The sequence below is a fragment of the Trachemys scripta genome, chromosome 16 (assembly GCF_013100865.1).
Source record: "Trachemys scripta elegans isolate TJP31775 chromosome 16, CAS_Tse_1.0, whole genome shotgun sequence".
Lineage (NCBI taxonomy): Eukaryota > Metazoa > Chordata > Testudines > Emydidae > Trachemys > Trachemys scripta.
Window position 1 is genome coordinate 3,710,316 of NC_048313.1, and position 18,816 is coordinate 3,729,131.

The window sequence follows — 18,816 nt, forward strand, 5'->3', positions numbered from 1 at the left end:
TTGCTATTAGGTGAATTATGGTAGCACCTAAGAGACCCACGCATGAGCCAGGCCCCCATTGTGCCAGGCGCTGTACATTTTCATGGCTATTAGGTGCATTATGGTAGCACCTAGACACCCCACTTATAGGCCCGGCCCCCATTGGGTCAAACCCAGAACACAAAGATGGCCTCTGCCCCAGACAGCTTCCAATGGAACCGGGTGCACCAGCCTGGCGAGTCAAGCCCTGAAAACTCAAGGTAGCTGGGTGAGGGATAGGCGCGGGCTGGAAATGTCTCCCACTGCACTCCCCGCTGCAACCTGCAGGGGGCACCCTGCGCTAGCACTTCCCCGGGGGCCTGTGAGCAGGTGGGTGAAGGGGACTGGGGGACTGTGAACGGCTCCAGACTGACGCCCGACTTTGGCTCGCTCCGTGCGGCAGAACTCCACCCCACCCCTGCTAAAAACCCACCCCCGCTGAGGGTGCAAACCCCAGATCCCACCCCATCTCCAGAAGGGCGGCTCCAGCTGCCAAGGGTGCAAACAGTGAAGAGGGCCCCTGCCCCCCTGGATAAACAGGACAGTTGCTCCCCACCCCCCATTTCACCCTCCAGAGAAGCCGCTACATAAGCCCTTTAAAACTGAGCCGTTGTCAGGGGGAGGGGGGGACACACTGATGGGCAGGCCCTGGGAGCTGGCGGTTTTGTTTGGCAGATCCCAGGGACATATGGGGCTCAAACTCATCCCCCTGCGCCCAGTACCAGCTTGCTGGCCCCTAATCTCTGCTGGGGAGATGGGGTCACTGCAGGCTGGTGCAGACTTCCCCCGACCCCCGCCCTTTTCCAGCAGCGAAGGTCCAGCTGGTGCATTCGATCAGCTGGCCTGGCTCGGATGATCTGGTGAGGCTGAGTGGTTCAGAGGCCTTTGAAATGTCATGGGTTTAAAAAACAAAACAAAAAAACCCCACCTCTTTAAAATGCATAAATTGAGGGAGGGAGGGAATTTAAGTGCCCTACAGCGGCGTGGTTTTCAAACAAGAAAGGGAAGTGCCCTGTTCCCCTTTCAGCCTGCGCTCACGTCTGTCATGAGGGCAGACCGCTAGAGCAGCGGGGGAAGGCAGGACCCATGGCCCTCGCTAGGATATAAAGGGGTGCTGTTACCCAGTTGCAGCTTTGCCAGGACTTGCTTTGTGTCCGCTAATAACACCCCTTTGATGTGTAGTGAAGGTGGCCCTCGCTCTCCTGGGGGACCGTGGGCCACTCACAGCCCCACTCTGTGCCTCAGTTTCCCCTCTCATCGTCTCGTTTGATGGTAAGCTCTTGAGGGCAGCGCCTCGTCAGGCCCCCTTTGGTGTGGCCTGTAGGAGCGACCTGAATCCACAGAATAATCGCTCCACCTGTGACTCCCCATCTGCCCCCCCGTCTCCCGGTGAGGCCGTACAGCACCTGGCACGCTGGGACACGCTGTGCCGCTGGGGCTCCTGGCGAATACAAACAAGAGCATTCACGCTTTAGTTCACTTTGCATGGCCGTAACTCCCACCCCAAGGGAGGAGGAGCTTGGCGACTCCTTTTGAAGACGCTGTTCCTGGCCCCAGGTCCACGGGAGGGTGCTCCTAGTCACAGGAACGGCTCCGCGTCCGTTCGCGAGAGCCGCTCAGAACCATCGCAGCATGTGAGCTTCCCGGGGCAAGGAGTGACATTTCGATACGATCACATGGTGCGCAGGTGGCTGGGGCCCGTGGGCAGCTACATGTGACTGGAAACCACCCCGCTGCTGCAAGCTCACCATATCCCACAGCTGTAGGATGGAGCCGGAACCAGGCCGAGCAGGGACTGAACGCAGGCCTTGGGGGGCAGTTGACCTGAATGGACGGGGAAGGAGAGTGTTGGGAAAACAAGTCTAGATGTGGGGCAAGCCGCTAGTTCTCCCTGTGCCTCAGTTTCCCCCTTTGTAAAATGGGAATGAGCACAATTTCTTGAGACCTTAGGTAAGAGAAGGGGATTTTAGCTACCCCGTATGGGTTGCTTTTCAGAAAGGCTTGGACAAGGTCCCGCACCTAATGGAAACTAAGAAGTCATGGGATAAGAGGGAAGGTCTTCTTATGGATCAGTAACTGGCTAAAAGCTAGGAAAAGGGTAGGAATAAGTGGTCCGTTTGCACAGTGCAGAGAGGTAAATAGTGGGATCCCCCCACTGATCTGTCCTAGGACCTGTGCTGGTCAACCTTCATAAGTGATCTGGAAAAGGAGGTGAGGTGGCAACGTTTGCAGCTCAAATAAAAATTATTCAAGATAGCGAAGGCCAAAGGTGCCCGAGAAGAGTGACAAAGGGATCTCACGCAAGTGGGTGCCAAAACGGCAGATGAAACTCACCGTTGATCAGTGCAAAGTAACGCACATTGGAAAACAATCCCAGTTGTACATATGCCAGTGTCTACATTCGCTCTCACCCCTCAAGACAGACCTTGGCGTCAGTGTGGCTAGTTCTCGGAAAACTTGTGCTCGCTGTGGTCAAAAAGGCTACCAGGGTGCTAGGAACTCATAGGAAAGGGACAGAATATATAATAATGCCACTGTAGAAATTCCTAGTGCACCCACACCTTGAAGACTGTGTCCAGTTCCGCTGAGTCCATCAAAAAAAAAAAAAAAAAAAAAATGATATAGTGGGACTGGAAAAAGGTTCAGAGAAGGGCAACAAAGAGGATTAAGGGTCTGGAACAGCTGCCCGACGAGGAGAGGCTACAGAGATCAAGGCTATTCAGCTGGGAAACGAGATGACTAAGGAGGGAAGATGATAGAGGTCTATAAAATAAATGGTGTGTGTGTGTGTGTGTGTGTGTGTGTGTGTGTGTGTGTGTGTGAAGAGTGCTACTCTGTCACAGTACAAAAACCAGGGTTTACCTAATAGGCGACAGCTTTAATACAAACAAGGGGAAGTAATTTCCCCACCCACTGCACAACTAACCTGTGGAACTCATTGCCATAGGATGTTGTGATGGCCAAAAGTAGGATTGGGTTAAAAAACAACCCCTACCCCCCCCAGAAACACTGGAGAAGTTCCTGGAGGATAGGTCCATCAATAGCTATTAGCCAAGATGGTCAGGGACACAATCCCCTCCTCAGGGTGACCCATAACCTCCCACCATCAGGAGCGGAAGACAGGGGTGGGTCACGCCATAATTGCCTTGTTCTGTACACTCCCCCTGAACGAGACAGGATATTGGGCAAAACTGGTCTGACCCAGCATGGCAGGTCTTACCTTTCTGTGGCCACATTGCTGGTTGATTGCAGAGCAACTTGATTTTAACGCTTGTGCTCTTGGCCAGGATTCCGGCCAAACCAGGGGGCGGGGCAGGGAAGCCGGTTACATCGGAAATAGCATCGGCCAGGCCAGTGGCTAACGGAGACGGCTCAATAACATGCGTGTCGGAGACATCGCTTGGAGAGAAAACAGGACTAGCAGCCCTGCTCGAGCTTGCGGTGGGGTTGTGAGGATAAGGGGGGGTAGAGATTGGGATGTACCAGGGCACCGGATGGGTACCCAAGACAAAGAACGCAGCACATTGTGTGTGTGTGTGTGTGACGGGGCAGCGGCCTCACCCCGTTACAGCCATACTGGGGATTGCTTTAGTCCCAACATGGACTGAACGGCCATGGTTTTTAAATCAGGGAAAATTCTAGAACATGGAGGCCATCCGTCAAAGAAAACACTTTACTCCCGCTTGGAAAACCTCCCCCACTCTGGAATTAAGTCCACTGCTTGTCGGGGCGGGGGGGGGGGGGGAAGAGAGAAAGACATGTGCCCCCCAAAAAGTCTTTTGAAACTGTAAAATTTCAGGGGGAACCCCCCAAAACAAGCTGTTTTTTGTCAAAAAGAGGGCTTTCAACATGGGGCCACATCCTCACTGTTAACCCCTATCACTTTAGAGCAGATCTGAAAGTGCTTTACAAAGGAGGGCAGTATCGGCATCTCCCATTGGACAGGTGGGGAAACTGAGGCAGAGTGGTGACTTGCCCTGCCCAAGGGTCACCCAGCAGGGCCAGTGGCAGAACCAGGCGCATAGCCCAGGGTGCCAGCTTCAGACAGGGAGTTTCACTGTCTTCACGTACAACGTCTTTGCTCCATCAGAGAGTGCTACAAGAGCTTAAGCAACAGGGCAGTCGGTGGAACCTAGGAGTCAGGGATTTGCTGAAACTTCTAACACGCTTGCTTAAAGTTCAACACGGGCTTGGTGCCAGAAACTTGAAGTTAAACACGTGCCAGATCAGGGCCTAGTTTGATATTATTCTTCCTCTGTAAGTGTTACCGTGATACTAAACAGTCGTTAAAAAACAAAGCCAGCCTTCAGCTTAAAAGATTAAGCAGAGACCCAGATGCACAAAAGGACAGTTTTATTACAGTCAGGAAATAGATACAATCCATAAAAAAAAATAATCACCCATTATATTAATTTTATAGATCTATAAAAAAGCAGAGTGAAACCACTATAAATAAACAAGAAACCAATTTTGCAATAAGTTAGATTCCGCATGATTACAGTCAGACTTAAGGCAGGCGCTGGCCCTGAAGTTTCAGCGCGCAGGATAAACAAACTAAAATAAGTTTATGCTCCTCTAAAAAGATTTGGTTCCAAATATCAGAAATAGGATTTTTTTTAAAAGACAATAAATAGTTTAAAATATAATTTAAAACAAAAACAAGACACAGACTGCGGCTTTTCAAACCTAAATTTTTGACGAAGGGCTGGTCTGGGGTGGGGTGGCTATTGACTGGAATAACACTTGCAGAATTACTCCTTATGTCCCCGCTCCATTTCAGAGCAAAATTTTATTCCAGAACGGTTTCATGAGGAAGCCCATGAATTATTCCAGACTAGAGCATCTGCACAGGGAGAAATTCTGTCAATTTCCACCCCCTCACACAAAGTAGCCCTTAGATGCACAGGTCTGATCAGTTGCGTGGAAAACAGACTATTCCCACTGGACTGGGATTGCCAAATCCACCCCAAGGCATCTTTGGAAACTCCTTGCCTTCGCTACTAGCCCAGGGACGCTATCCTAGCAGAGGAAGCCTTCTAGCTTTGAAAGATTAGTGGCTTTCTTCAAAAGAACTGAAGAGGTTTAGGTTCCATCCTACCTATAGGGAGGCACTGTGACATAACACTGCTCCATTCCCAGCCCAGCGAGGAGGGGCAGAGAAGAGCAGATGGATCGGAAACATGAGGGGGTTGGGATGGGGGAAGAAAAATCAGGAGCCCATTTGGGTTTTTAGAATCTGAATTCAGCCCATAAGATCTGGGTCAGCTTCACTGAAAGTATTGGCTCCCAAACAGGCAGGTTTTGCCCGTGAACTCGGATGTTTAAACAGCTTAGCTCAGAGCAGAGGACTTATGAGAAAGAATCGGTCCCTTCCTTGTGTTCGAGCCTGGGCAGGAACAGAGCTACCTGGAGAAATCTGGCCTGGGGTACAGACAGTGGGTATGGTGAACCCCACCTCTGCCTGCCTGCCAGACAGCCCCCCGTGCTGGCCAATTTCCTGCCATATTCCAGCAACTTGACATGCAAAGAGGCAGTTCTACCTTCTCCCCATGAGGATCCAGACCACTAAGGAGAGATTAAAGGGGCTGGGGGCAGAAATCTGGCAGGCCAGCCAAGTTAGGACAAGTTTGGGAGGAGAAATCACTTGCCAAATGGAAGACTCAGGACATGGCCTCCCAACCTGGGATGTCATGAGTGAGGGAGGAGAGGAGGGGACCACATCCCAGTTTACTTCTATCTGGACACCAAAGGGGGGGGAAGGATCCAATCATCCTCTTCCCCTTGCTGGAACCTAGCACCCCCTGCTGGCAAGATGAGAGCCAGCCTGCCGCCCCAGCCAGGCTGTATGGAGTTTGACCCGCAAGTTTAAGTCACATCAAGCCACATGTGGTGGCCACCAACCCCTCCGAGATCAATAGCACTTGGGTATTTGAGCCTGAGAGAGAGTAGCACCTAGTGGGCAGAGGCCAGCTGCAATGGGCAGCTAGCAAGGCCACACAGCTCGTTCAGGACACTCTGAAGGGCTCTCGGGTAGAGGTCACGATCTGTTTAAAACTACAAAACCCTCCTACCGCCAGCAGCCCGCCCCGAGGGAATGAGAAGCCGAAAGCGCTGAGACAGGAGGCTAGTCAGTTTCAGTTTCAGCACCTCGCCCATTTCACTTCACATCCACCCTCCTGCGCTGGCCCAAAGCCTGGGCACCAGAGGCTCCCCGAAAGCTTACAAAAGGAGCTACCGGTTCACCCCGGCTCCACAGCGCACAGCAGCGTCCGGCTCCGGTGGAAATACCCACACGAGAGGCAGAGCAGCAGGAGCGGCGCCAGGGTTTTTGCCACCCTAGGCGGCAGCGCTCCTCCTCAGAGCAGTCGGTGGCGGGGGTCCTTCCGCTCTGCGTCTTTGGGGCACTTCGGCGGCGGATCCCGGAGCGAGTGAAGGACCCGCCGCCAAATTTTCGCCAAAGACCTAGAGTGGAAGGACCCCCCCCGCCGCCAAATTTCCACCGAGGACGGCAAAATGCTGCCCCCGGCGACCGTCTAGGGTCGCCTAGTGGAAGCGCTGGCCCTGCAGAGCAGCACACACACCCACCCCTTGGCTATTTGTGTTACTTTCCTTTTTTGTTTGTTTTGGAAGACACACACGGTCATGATCTGAGTTTCCAGCAGTGGCCTCTGGGTCAGGAGACCTGACTCAGAATCCACCCACAGACCCAGGCTGCAGAGATGTGGAGGTCAGGAGGTCTCAGGATGTCTCAGCCTCCCCCGTCCCCAAGCAAGACTAGCCCAGGCTGTGTTCACCACTGAAAGCCGGGGAGAGGATTTTCCTCCTTGCACGGTTGTTTACAAGACTCCAGCCCCGGTCCCATCCAGCAGCAATATGCACTGGTATAAGCAATGGTAGAGGCACGTGGTGATTGGGGAGGAGGGGGGAGGAAGCACCTTCCCCCCCGCCCTTTCCCAGGCCTAGTTCTCCTCTCCCCTTCTGCAATACGGGGGTCAGACTCCAATGGGAGTGGAATGGAATCTAGATTTACACCAGAGAAGATCTGGCCCATGGGTTATTGATCACATGATCCCAGAGGGGGGCAGGGCCGAGGTTTTGGCCCCAACACACTCAACCCTGGAACCAGTTAACCCCTTCAGCTCTGACCCGGTATGGTACCTCCCCACCCCACCGGCCCCAGCCTCTAGGCGGAGAGGCAGCGATTTAAGCGCGAGCCCCGGCAGAGGGGTGGGGGCAGGGCCCACGCTGGAGGATCGCTGCACACCTGCTAGTCGGAGACGGACAAGCGACTGAAGATGGGGAGCCGGCGCCCGCTGGGCCCCAGTCCCGGTGACTCCGACCCGCTGCTGCCTCCCGATTCCTCCTGATCCGAGAGGGAGTCGGAGGAAGAGCTCCTCTGCAGAGACAGCTGCCCGGGGAAGGCGAAGGCATCGGGGGCGGCCAGGGCCCCCGCTGCTCCGTCCTGGCCCAGAGCGACGGTGGCCGGAAAGGCCAAACACGGGGGCTCCCCGGCGGGGTGGCGACAGCAGCAGGGTCCAGGGGCGGGCGGCGAGGCCGACAGGGAGGCGCTGCGGGAGAAGGAGGGGGAGCGGCCCCCCAGGCGCGGGGGCTGGCGCTGCTCCTCGGCGTTGTGGATGAAGTGGCAGCGGGAGCCGTAGGGGCAGAAGCCGGCCGTGTGGAAGGTCCGGCACAGCTCCGTCTTGTACTTGGGGTGGCGGCTCAGGCCCCGCAGCTCCCCGGCCCCGTGGGCGAACTGGCACTTGGCCCCATACTTGCAGACCCCGCTCTCCTCGAAGGTGCGGCACAGCTCCGTCTTGTAGCGGGACGAGGCGGCCGCCGGCCCCTCCCGGCAGCCCTCGATCGTGCTGGCCGAGCGCTCCGCCCGGAACGGGATGCGCTGGAGGCTGGTGCGGGGCAGCGCCGGGGCCCAGCCCCACTGGCCAGGGAGAGAGCAGAGGGCATCCGAGGCGCCGACGCCATCCTCCAGGGGCTCAGCGCTGCCGGACGGTGCCGCTGGGCCGGCGGAGAAGGCGCGCTGGTATCCCACCGGGCATCTCGCCGCAAGGCCAGGCTCCTCCCCCACGTTCAACCTCAGGAAGGCCTGTAAGGGCAGAGGAGGGGGGAGTCGGTTAGAGGAGGCAAGCCAGCAGCCCCGTTGGGTCCACACACCGCCAGCTGCGAGGCTGGGGACGGCCATCAGCAGAAACAGGCGGAGCTGAAGGGGAGAAACCCTGCCCCCCACCAAAAAACAGAACAGACGACCCCTGGCCGAGCCTCACACGCCAGGCCAAGGGCGGGCATACAGCTGCGGCGGTGAATAACAAAGCCAAACCTCAGGAAACGTCTTAAGCATCAGCAGCCAGAAAACCCTGTTGATTGCGGGGGGGGGGACCCCCAACAGTGTGCCACCCACTAGTTTGTGCTTCCTTAGTGAGCTGTGAAGCAGAAGGATGGATGGCCTAGTGGTTAGAGGACAGGCCTGGAAGCAGTGTTAGGACTCCTGGGTTCCATTGCCCGCCCCAACTCACACAAGGCAAGCCACTCCCCTCCCTCTCCGTGCCTCTGTTTCCCCACCTTCACAGCGGGGACATCTGGTAGCGAAGTGCTTTACAGACACTGAGGGGTCCTCGCAGGGCATGGGAGGAGGCGAGCATGCTGCCCTCTGCTGGATGGAACCAGAAGGGTGCAGCTGTGTTTCCTAGACCCGCTAAGCCACCAGCAGGGATTTCTAAGGGGTTTTGAAATGGGGGGGGGGTTTGGGGTTCTTGCCCCACAGCTGCTCTCAGCAGGCCCTGGTTTGTGGCAGGGAGCCAGCCACACAGAGACCTTAGCAGCCAAACAGTTTAGGGGTCAGATCTGACAGCTCTGGCCCGGCAGCCACACAAGGAGGTCGCGGCGCACTTGACCCAGCTGATTAAAGCCTGGGAGAGGGAGCTGAGCCACGCGCCTCCCCGGCTCAGACATCTGCAAGGGCTCCGTCTGGACTGCCCGGCTCATGCAATTAGCCAATTACCCCGTCTGGGGCCTGCAGGACCGTAGATTGTGGCTCCCGACAGGGCTGGGAAGGCTCCTTGACTAGAGGCACAACAAGGAGCTGCTCCCCCATCCAGGGTGGGTGGGAAGCTTGGACATCTAGGGGACATGTGTGGGCGGGACGGCTCCCCCCCCCCCCAACAGTGCTCCTAGCTAATGAAGCATTAATGCAGGCACTGGAGTGGAGCAGGGGAGGGTGCCGGACAAGGACTCAGGACACCTGGGTTCTATTCTCAGATCTGCTGCCAGGGCCACTTTGGGCAAGTGTCTTCCCTCCCCCCCCCCGTGCCTCAGTTTCCCCAACCATCTTATATCTAAAGTTTGGTTCACCTTGGCAACTCCCACATTCTTGTAGGAGAGCGCCCACCACTGGAGATGTACTGGTAGAACAGGCCTGAGATGGTGATCTTTTCAGGGGCTGTGCACCGGGGCCTTTAGCCGCTACCGTATCGCACGTAATACAAGCGGATCCACCTTTTGGGGAGCGCTCTAGGCAGCCGAGACGGGCACCAGGCCCTGGGGGGGGCAGGGTGTACAGAACCTGGCTTCGTCCAGACGGGCGGCCCGATGCCGGCTCACCTTTCCAGGCATGGCCCCGATTGAAGTCGGTAGGCCCATTTGCCCCAGCGCTGGGCTTAGTCCCGGGTCCCTGCAGGGACATGGTTTGAACCAAGGGGGCCCCACCACATCAGCCAGTTCCCATGCTCCAGGAACACCAGGACAGGCCACCACGGTCCAGGAGGAGAAAGCGGTTCCTATTCTCCTGGCTCCCCCAGGTTGAAACCTTGAAGCGAACACACGTCTGGCCCACACGGCTGAAGTTCCTAGGAGGAGCCATCCCCTACATGGCTCTGTCCCATTGCCTCTTAATGTTGCTTTGCGCTCCAGTTTCACACTGGGCGTTTAATAAACCACTTGGGTGTTTTATATCCTTCCCCCGGCCCCAAGCAGAACGCCTGCAGGCTACAAAACTCCACTGCTCGGAGCCGAGGGGCCTGCCTTGGTGGTCTGCTGCACCCCAGAAGCCAGGGGAAAGCCAGAAGGGGTGGGGTGGGTGTGACTCTCTGAAAGCCAGGGTCAGATCCCCAGCGGGTGTCCTATTTGAAGTGAGACCCGCTGAGGGCCCAGCCTCCGGCAGGCAGATTGGGGAAGAAAGAGCCCCCCCCCCAAAACCCATCCCAGCTCTGAGCAGCTGCAACAGTGCCACAGGTCAGGGGGTGCTGGGACAATTTGGGGGAGGCAGAGAGTCATTGATCCAAGCTGCAAACCTTGCACTGAAGCGGGGGGGGAGGCACACCCCTGTCTCCAGCACCCATCCAGCTTGAAATCATAGAAGATCAGGATGGGAAGGGACCTCAGGAGGCATCTAGTCCAATCCCCTGCTCAAAGCAGGACCAACCCCAACTAAATCTCCTTGCTGCCTGGACACCTAGGGGACTTCTTACAAAACTCTGCACCCTTTCTCACCCCTCATGCTGGGACCAATCCTCCCCCCCCACCCCGGAAGGAGCTGCCAGCCCAGTGACCCACACCCTAAAACCGAAAGCAAAGCGAAACGGCCGCTTGGTCACGTCTTCCCCTTGCAGTCCCACCGGGGGAGGGGAAATCGAGGCAAGACGAGAGAGCAGTGGCGCTCACAGGGAGGGGGTCTGGAAGAAGAGACGGGGGGGGGGGGGGGGAAGCGTGGCACCAACTCACACACGAGCAGCCCCCCCCGAGCAGCCAGGAGCACATGGAGAACCAGATCAGACTACACCGTAACTAAACCAGCGGAGACTTTCTGGGGGGACTTTCTTGCTTCAGGGGGCCTGGCCCCCCCAAGCCGGAGATCACCCCCCCAGGCCAGGCACTGGAGGGGAGGGGGGTAACAAAAGCCCATCGGAGCAGCATGGCGGGAAAACAGGAGGGAGGCGCAGGGAATCCCACCTGGCACAGCGGATCGTCCAGCTCCACAAAGGGGGTGAGCAGATCGGAGGGCATCGTCTCCTCCTCGGGCCCCGGCTCTCGGCAGGGCTGCGCCGGGCCGGCCCGCGTGGAGGGCTTTTAAAGACCCTGCGTTTGCAGCCCCGCGCGGCTCTTTAGCTCCGCCCCCCCGGGAAAGGGGCGGGGCGGATAGCGGGGTGGGCGTGGTTATGGTGAGCTGTAGGGGTGTGTGTGTGTTTCATGCAGCAACATTCCCATGCATGGCTGCAGCCACAGTGGAGGCTGAGGCGAGAAGCCAGGACTCCTGGGTTCTTCTCCCAGGGCTGGGCGTGGGGTCTAGTGGTTAGAGCAGGGGGGGCTGGGAGCCAGGACTCCTGGGTTCTCTCCCTGGCTCTGAGAAGGGAGTGGGGTCTAGTGGTTAGAGCGAGGGGGGGCTGGGAGCCAGGACTCCTGGATTCTCTCCCCAGCTCTGGGAGGGGAGTGAGGTCTAGTGGTTAGAGCAGGGGGGCTGGGAGTCAGGACTCCTGGGTTCTCTCCCCAGCTCTGGGAGGGGAGTGAGGTCTAGTGGTTAGAGCAGGAGGGTTGGGAGTCAGGACTGCTGAGTTCTCTTCCTGGTGCTGGAGTGTGACCCTTACCATGTCATTTCCCCATTCTGGGCCTCAGTTTGCCTACCTTTAAATGGGGTGGGTCCCTCTCTTTGTAAAGCGTTTCAGGCTTTTTGGATGGGAAGCTGCTTGCAGTAAGCTGGCTGGCATGTCTGTGGACCGCTGCCTTCTTCTGGATGGAACCAGAGCTGTGCCTCTGTGTGCCAGCCCCCCTATACTGCAAATGGAGATTCTCCTTCAGCCAGAACAATGGGGCTGCCTGGACTTGGGGATGGTGTGTTCTAACTCCGCTGTAACCGGGAAAATTAGCTACCCATAAACCCAATAGAGAGGGGGCAGCTGTGCGTTACCCCTTAAAAACTCTCAGAGATCTGTATGGGCCCTACATGTTGTCCTGCCCACATTTAAAGGCACTATTGTCCTCTGCTGGTGTAGATCAGTGTCGCTCCTTTGATATCCATGCCAGGCCGGCTTACCCCAGCTGGGGGTCTGGCCCCAGTGATTCCAATGGAGCTACGGCCGATCAACCCCAACTGGGGATTTGGCCCCACTGGGTACGTCTACACTGCAAGAGAACGCCCAGGGCTGGCCCGTGTCAGCTGGCGCGGGCCTCGGGGGGAAGGAGGGGGGGCTATCATTTTACAGTGTCGACGTTTTTTGGGGTGGAGCTCAGGCTGGGACCCCGGGAGGGGGGTGGGTCCCAGAGCCTGGGCTGCAGCCCGAGTCACAATGTCTACACCGCAATAAAACAGCCCCAGAGCCCAAGTCAGTGGGCACGGGCCAGCCGCGGGCGTCTAATTGCAATGGAAAAATGCCATCGACTCTGGTGGGGCTTTGCCAAGGGCCAGTAAATCAGGTGTTACACCAGGGCAAAGTGGGCACAAAACACCCTCCACCCCCCCTTGCACAGCTGGGGAAAACTGAGGCACGGCACAGCTAAGTGACTTGCTTAAGGGCACGGAGAGAGTCTGTGGCAGAGCAACTGATTGAATCTGGGTCTTCTAAGTCCCCGACTGGCACCCCAAAGCCTGGGCCATCCTGCCCCTCTGGAGTTATAAAAGCATGCACAGGGGTTGAGCGTCCTGCATCAAGCCGCTCCCAGCTGGGACATGGAGCGGGGGCTGTTGGGAGGGGAAAGCACACGCATGTGCACACGCATGCACATACACACACCCCACTCTCTTTCTCAAGAGCTCTTTCACCGCGAGCCTGAAAATACAGTTGATGATGCAAACCCCAGTGCCCTCTCCCCTGGCATCGGTGGGCAACGTTTCTAGGCAAAATAATTTATTACAACCCGTCTGTGCCACCGACCCCACATTCCCCCTCCACGTAGCTTCTCCCCCCTCCATCCCCTTCCTTCCCCACCGCTTCCCCTCCTGGCCAACAGCTGCCAGCTCGGGTATTCCCATCCCATGACTCCGCGGCGCCTGGCACCCGCCGTTGTAGAGTCGTTCAAGCAACGGTCACAAACAGCACCCAGCCCCGCCCTGCCGCGTCCCCGGTGCAGCTGCTGCTGCAGGGTTGGGAAGAAAGTCCTGGGAGGCAGCGTCATCCAGTGGTTAGAGCAGGGCATTCTGGGAGTCAGGACTCCTGGGTTCTATCCCCAGCTCTGGAAGGGGAGTGGGGTCCAGTGGTTAGAGCAGGGAGGGGCGGGGAGTCAGGACTTCTGGGTTTTACCCCAGCTCTAGAAGGGGAGTGGTGAGGGTCTAGGTGATCTCCTGCTCTAACCACTGGAGCCCACTCCCCTCCCAGAGCTGGGAATAGAACCCAGGCGTCCTGACCCCCACTTACCCCCCCAACTTTAAACTATTTGGCTCAATTTCCTTCCCAGACCCAGAAGGAGAACCCAGGAGACCTGATCCCAGCCCGCCTTGCTCTAACCACGGGGGATTTTAACCATTAACGTGCTGAGTCCTTTTGTCCTGGGCTTGCCCACCCCGCCGGTGGTCCCCTGGGAGTAACTGTGAAGTAGATGCCCCTCTGGCCAGAGCCGGGGCAGAAGGGAGGGGGTGATACCAGACTGATGGGCCCGTTGGTCTGGATTTGGGGGTGCCAACTTAGATGGATGGACCCAGTATCCCTGTCTCCCTTGCCCACCGAACCCAAGCCTCATAACTAGGGGGTGACCCCCCCCCCAAAACCCCAGAGCCTTGCGCAGCTGCTGGCCCCCCGAAAGCAGTCGGGGCAAGGAGGAGCGAAGAGCCGGCTGAAAGTAAACAGCATGTCATAGTCCCTCTATCTCGCCTGCTCTTCTCCCCCCCCCCCCAGCCCGTTGGCCGCCAGCTGGGCTGAGCTGATAGCCACAGGAGCGGGTGAACGGGCCGGAGGATGCGCGGCGAGAGCGTGGGGGTATATCTGCCGCGCAGCTTAGCTCAGTTCCAGTCTCGGGGGGGTGGGGGGGAATGTTGCGTGTTTGCACCGCTGGTGTGTGGTTGGTCTGTGGGCCGCGAGGTGCACGCTCCCAGCACTTGGGATCCAAACTCCCAAGCCCTGAGCACGGTAGTGTTTGCACACTCTGGCACTAGTGCCGGGGTTTGCCCACCCATAGTACAGGCAGGATTTGCATTCCCAGCCATGGAGCGTAGTTGGATTTGCACACCAGCTCACTAGCACCAGGATTTGCACAGACACAGTGCAGATCAATTTGCACTCTCGGTCACTGGTGCCAGGGTTTTCACACCACATCACTGCTGCCAGGATGTGCAGGCAGATTTGCACAAGAGTTCTCCAGGGCAGGATTTGCACACCAACAGGCAGATTTACACACCCACATTGCAGGCAGATTTGCACACCAGTTGTCCGGGGCAGGATTTGCACACCCATCATACAGACTGATATGCACACCCGTTCTCCCGGGCATGATTTGCACACCTGCCATGCGGACAGATTTGCACACCAGTTCTCCAGGGTGGGATTCGCACACCCACCATGCGGACAGATTTGCACACCCATTTTCCAGGGCAGGATTTGCACACCAAGAGGCAGATTTGCACATCTGGTCACTAGTGCCAGGACTCGCACACCCACCGTGCAGGCAGATTTGCACACCAGGTCACTAGTGCATTCCCAGCCCTGGAGCGTGGCAGGATTGGCACAGCAGGGCACGAGTACCAGGGGGACTGGAACAATGTGTATAACGAGGGAGCCGAGAGCCATTGAAGCAAACTCTAAACCCTGCGTACAATGGAAACCATTTCAAGCCGGGGGTGCGGCAGCCCCCCTCGTTCCAGCACCCAGACAAGTGCCAGGACTCACTCCTGGTCCCAGAGGCCACCGTGGGCCTTTTCCCTGCACACGTCTCCAGCTGTTGGGCAGATGTGGCAGGGCCGCGCCAAGGCTCCGGGGCCGGTGGGTGCGTGGTGGGGGACACGCTCCCAGCCCCTCCGCCTCTGGCTCTGAGCCCGGAGAGCTGCAGAGCAGTTAGTGCCAGCCGGGCCCCGGCGCTTCCTGATTAGAGCAGAGGGCTTCCCGGCTCGACCGCAGAACCCAACGGCTGTAGGCCAACCGCTGCCTCTGCGGCACCTGCACCGATAACCCCCCCCAGCCCCTGTTCCCCCGGAGGGGCGATTCCGTGTCCTCCCCTCCCCTCCCACACCACCCATTCTCCTCCTTGCATCCTCCGCCTGCCCCCCTCCCGCGTCAGGATCAGGTTTAAACTAAACTGAATTAAGAGAGTCCACATGGGACTCAGGGCTCCAGGGTTCTATTGGAGTGAGGGCTAGTGGATAAAAGAAAAGGGGGGGGGGCGCAGCTCTGAACCAGGACTCCTGGGTTCCGTGTCTAGCTCTGGAAGGGGACTTGGGGTCTAGTGGGTTAGAGTGGGGGCTAGGAGCCAGGATGCCTGGGTTCTATCCCTGCCTCTGGGAAGGGAGTAGGGTCTGGTGGGTTAGAACAGGGGTTGGGAATCAGGACTCCTGGGTTCTATCCCCAGCTCTGGGCTGTGAGCATTCCCTGGTCCCTTGTCTGGACTCGAGCCCAGGGGATGGGAGGTCGGCCCTGCAGCGGCTGGGCAGATGTGGCAGGGTCACACGCACCCCACACGTGTCCGGATGCTTCACTGGGGCCACATGGGTGGGGCTGAGCTGGGATTCTCCCAGGCTTTGCCTTGGGGCTCTGAGCCAATCCCCAGGGGCCGTTCCCCCCACCCCCATCCCTCTTCATCACCCCAGGCAACAGCAAAGGCTGTGACTCCCTAGGGCCCCCTCCCAGCAGCACTGAAGGCATGTGCTGGCCTGGCTACTGGCCAGGAGCTCCCTCCACCCGCTCTTTTAAAGGGACAGTGCGCCTATTTCATCTCTTCCTCCACTACTGCTTCCAGCTCCTCCTGGAGTGCAGGGTTTTCTCCTTCAGCCTCAGGGAGAAGAGTGGGGTCTAGAGCAGGGATTGAGAGCCAGGACTCCTGGGTTCTATTCCCAGCTCAGGGAGGGGAACCTCGTGGTGGGAGCCAGGACTCCTGGGTTCTACACTTGGCTCTGGGAGGGGAGTGTGACCTCTTCCCCTCTCACTCCCTGCAGACCTGGGAACCGAGTCCGACTCTCCAGCCCTGCGGGGCTCAGGCAGGCCAGGAAGGAGGTGACATCAGTTTGCCCACCCCGAACCCCGCTGCTAATGTTTGGGTGGGGGAGGGGAGATCTGCAGACTCCTGGGCAGACCCCTCCGCACCCCCCCCCCACACAGTGGGGATAGATTACCCTCCCAGATGGGGGTCCCCCAGGGAGACAGGAAGGGGGGCCTGCACTCAGGCCCTGACTGGAAGGTGGAGCTAGCGCGGTTCCCCTCTTTTTATACCAATCTTGTTTATTCCCACTGCCTGCATCCGTGACCTGGGGTCCCCTGGGCTCTGGGAGGGGCAACTTCCCCCACCCCCACCTCATTCTCCTGTCCCTCCCTCTGAAGTACCACTGCCCTACCCATCTGATCCCGCACAGTTACTGACTGCCAGGGCAGAGCGCCCCCTGCTGAACCAACCATCCCCCGCAGCACAGCGCCCCCTAGTGCCGCACTGGGGCCGGCACGGACTGCCAGGGCAGAGCGCCCCCTGCTGAACCAACTGTCCCCCACAGCACAGCGCCCCCTAGTGCCGCACTGGGGCCAGCACGGACTGCCAGGCACAGCGCCCCCTGCTGAACCAACCATCCCCCGCAGCACAGCGCCCCCTAGTGCCGCACTGGGGCCGGCACGGACTGCCAGGGCAGAGCGCCCCCTGCTGAACCAACCATCCCCCGCAGCACAGCGCCCCCTAGTGCCGCACTGGGGCCGGCACGGACTGCCAGGGCACAGCGCCCCCTGCTGAGCCCCCACCCTGCTCTCCTTCCGCCCAGCGCCCCCTAGCATCACATCGAGTCAATGGAGCCGGCACTGACTACAGGTCAGACTAGCCAAGGGGTCCCGTGCCCTGTAATGCACCTGTAACACCCCGGACCTCTGGATTCTCACCCTCTGCAGCCGGAGCTAGACGACCCGAGCAGGCTCATCTACCACCCGCCACTAGAGGGCGACAGAAGCCCCACGCGGCACTGCGGGGGATGGGACACATTCCTGCAGGAGGAAACGCCCAACCAGTGAACGCGATGGGCCATGACTGGCAGGACAGCCATTGGCGGCCCCACACCCTGCCTCTCGCCCTAGGCGGAGAACTGACCGGACAGCGGATTTGTCCGTCCTGCAAAAAATTCGAGAGGGTAGGGGGGATTCATCTCAAATTGGGACAAAAGGCCAAAAAAATTTTTTGGGGGGGAGGCGAAGTTTCTTCATCATCATCGTGACAGCCTACTTACGGCTCAACCGTCACCTGAGTCACACACACACAACTGATCTCCTGCTGAAACACACACACACACACACACACACACACACACACAGGTAAGCGCCGGCTGGGTTTGGTTCCAGCCAATCGAAACCATTTCAAATTGCAAAAAGAAAAGAAAATCCAAGCGGAAGGTTTGGCCATTTACAAAACGGGTTCGAACCGTTCCCCCTCCCCCCTCCAAACCTCCCCAAATGCCATTGACATTGAGACACCTTTGCCTCCCAAAAATTAACGGAAACCTGCCGGAGCATCAGATGCTACCGGACTAGGGGGGGCAGTTGCCCCCCAACATCCAATCTTGGTTTCCCCTTCCAGACTTTTCATAGCTCCATAGGCCCCATCATGCCTCCCCTTCGCCGCCCCCCCCAGACAGGTGTCATACAATAATCACATACCATGTTTTAGATCCTGACACAACTTTGCCCCGTCCCCCGATTTCCCTCCCCCTGAATTTTTCTGAAATGACGCCCCGGGAAAACAGTGGACGGAAGTGTTCTGACCGCCCCTGCTTGGGCGTTGCCAGGCGGGCATGCCCCTCACTCCTCTGTTCCTGGGCGAGGCCCCGGGGACCAGTGGGGGGAGCGAATAAAGCCAACGCGGCAGAAGACTCAGATGCCCCCGTGGAAGGAGGCGGGGAGGGGGCTGGAGATAGGATTTCTGTCCGGGGCTCAAAGGGGAGGCCGCCCGGTTTGAAAGGGGCTTTGTCTGCTTGGCTGGGGAAATGCCTATGGTGCACATGGGAACGATACAATAGCCCGTGGGATGGATGGGTGCAGAGCAGGACCCTCCCACCCGTGTCTGTCCAGCACCCTGCAATAATCTCAGGGCTTGTCTAACCCCGGCGCTTATTAGCCGCCTGGCTGGGTCGTTCATGCCCGGCGCAACGTGGGATGAACGAGAAACACTTTGCACTGGTGTGAACGACTTCGGGGGCGGGCAACGGAGGAGCAAACCCCGGGGGTTCTTTTGGCCCTGGGGCAAGCCACGTTGCACTAGTGACTTGTGGCGGGGGAGAGTGGGGGGCTAGTTTCCAGATCAGACTCCCCCAAGTCACTGCAGTTAGCTCCAGTTATCTACAGTCAAGTTACCCCCCGTGCAGAGCTGCCCCCTGCTGGAGGCCTGGCGTGTGTGTACCTGTGTGCGTGGCTGGCCCTGCTGGAGGAATTGTGACCTGGGGATGGGGATGTGGGGGCGTGTGGGAGGGTGTCCTCCCGGAGACCTTCTGTCTCTGTCCACCCCTGCTGGAGGGCCGGCGTAGGGATGGGTGTGTGTGTGTGGGGGTGGACTCACGCGCTGCCCCCTGCTGGACTCACGCGCTGTTACCACAATACACGTGCCACGCCTATCCCCTGGGGCTCCGATCTGCCTGCTCCCTCCTAATCCAGACCGGTCTGCCCCGGGCTCTGGAAGGGGAGTGACATCTGG

At 58.3% G+C, this 18,816-nt stretch overlaps 1 protein-coding gene across 1 annotated transcript; it reads right to left on the reverse strand.

Annotated features, from left to right (window-relative positions):
• Window positions 1-6,622: 6,622 nt before the first annotated feature.
• On the reverse strand, window positions 6,623-11,135 carry LOC117889262 (mRNA decay activator protein ZFP36L2-A-like). Its single transcript, XM_034793194.1, has 2 exons — window positions 10,978-11,135; window positions 6,623-8,119 (listed from the first exon to the last, which is right to left on the reverse strand). The coding sequence occupies exons 1-2, from the start codon at window positions 11,029-11,031 to the stop codon at window positions 7,286-7,288; spliced, it is 888 nt and encodes a 295-aa protein (XP_034649085.1). The 5' UTR covers window positions 11,032-11,135; the 3' UTR covers window positions 6,623-7,285.
• Window positions 11,136-18,816: the final 7,681 nt, after the last annotated feature.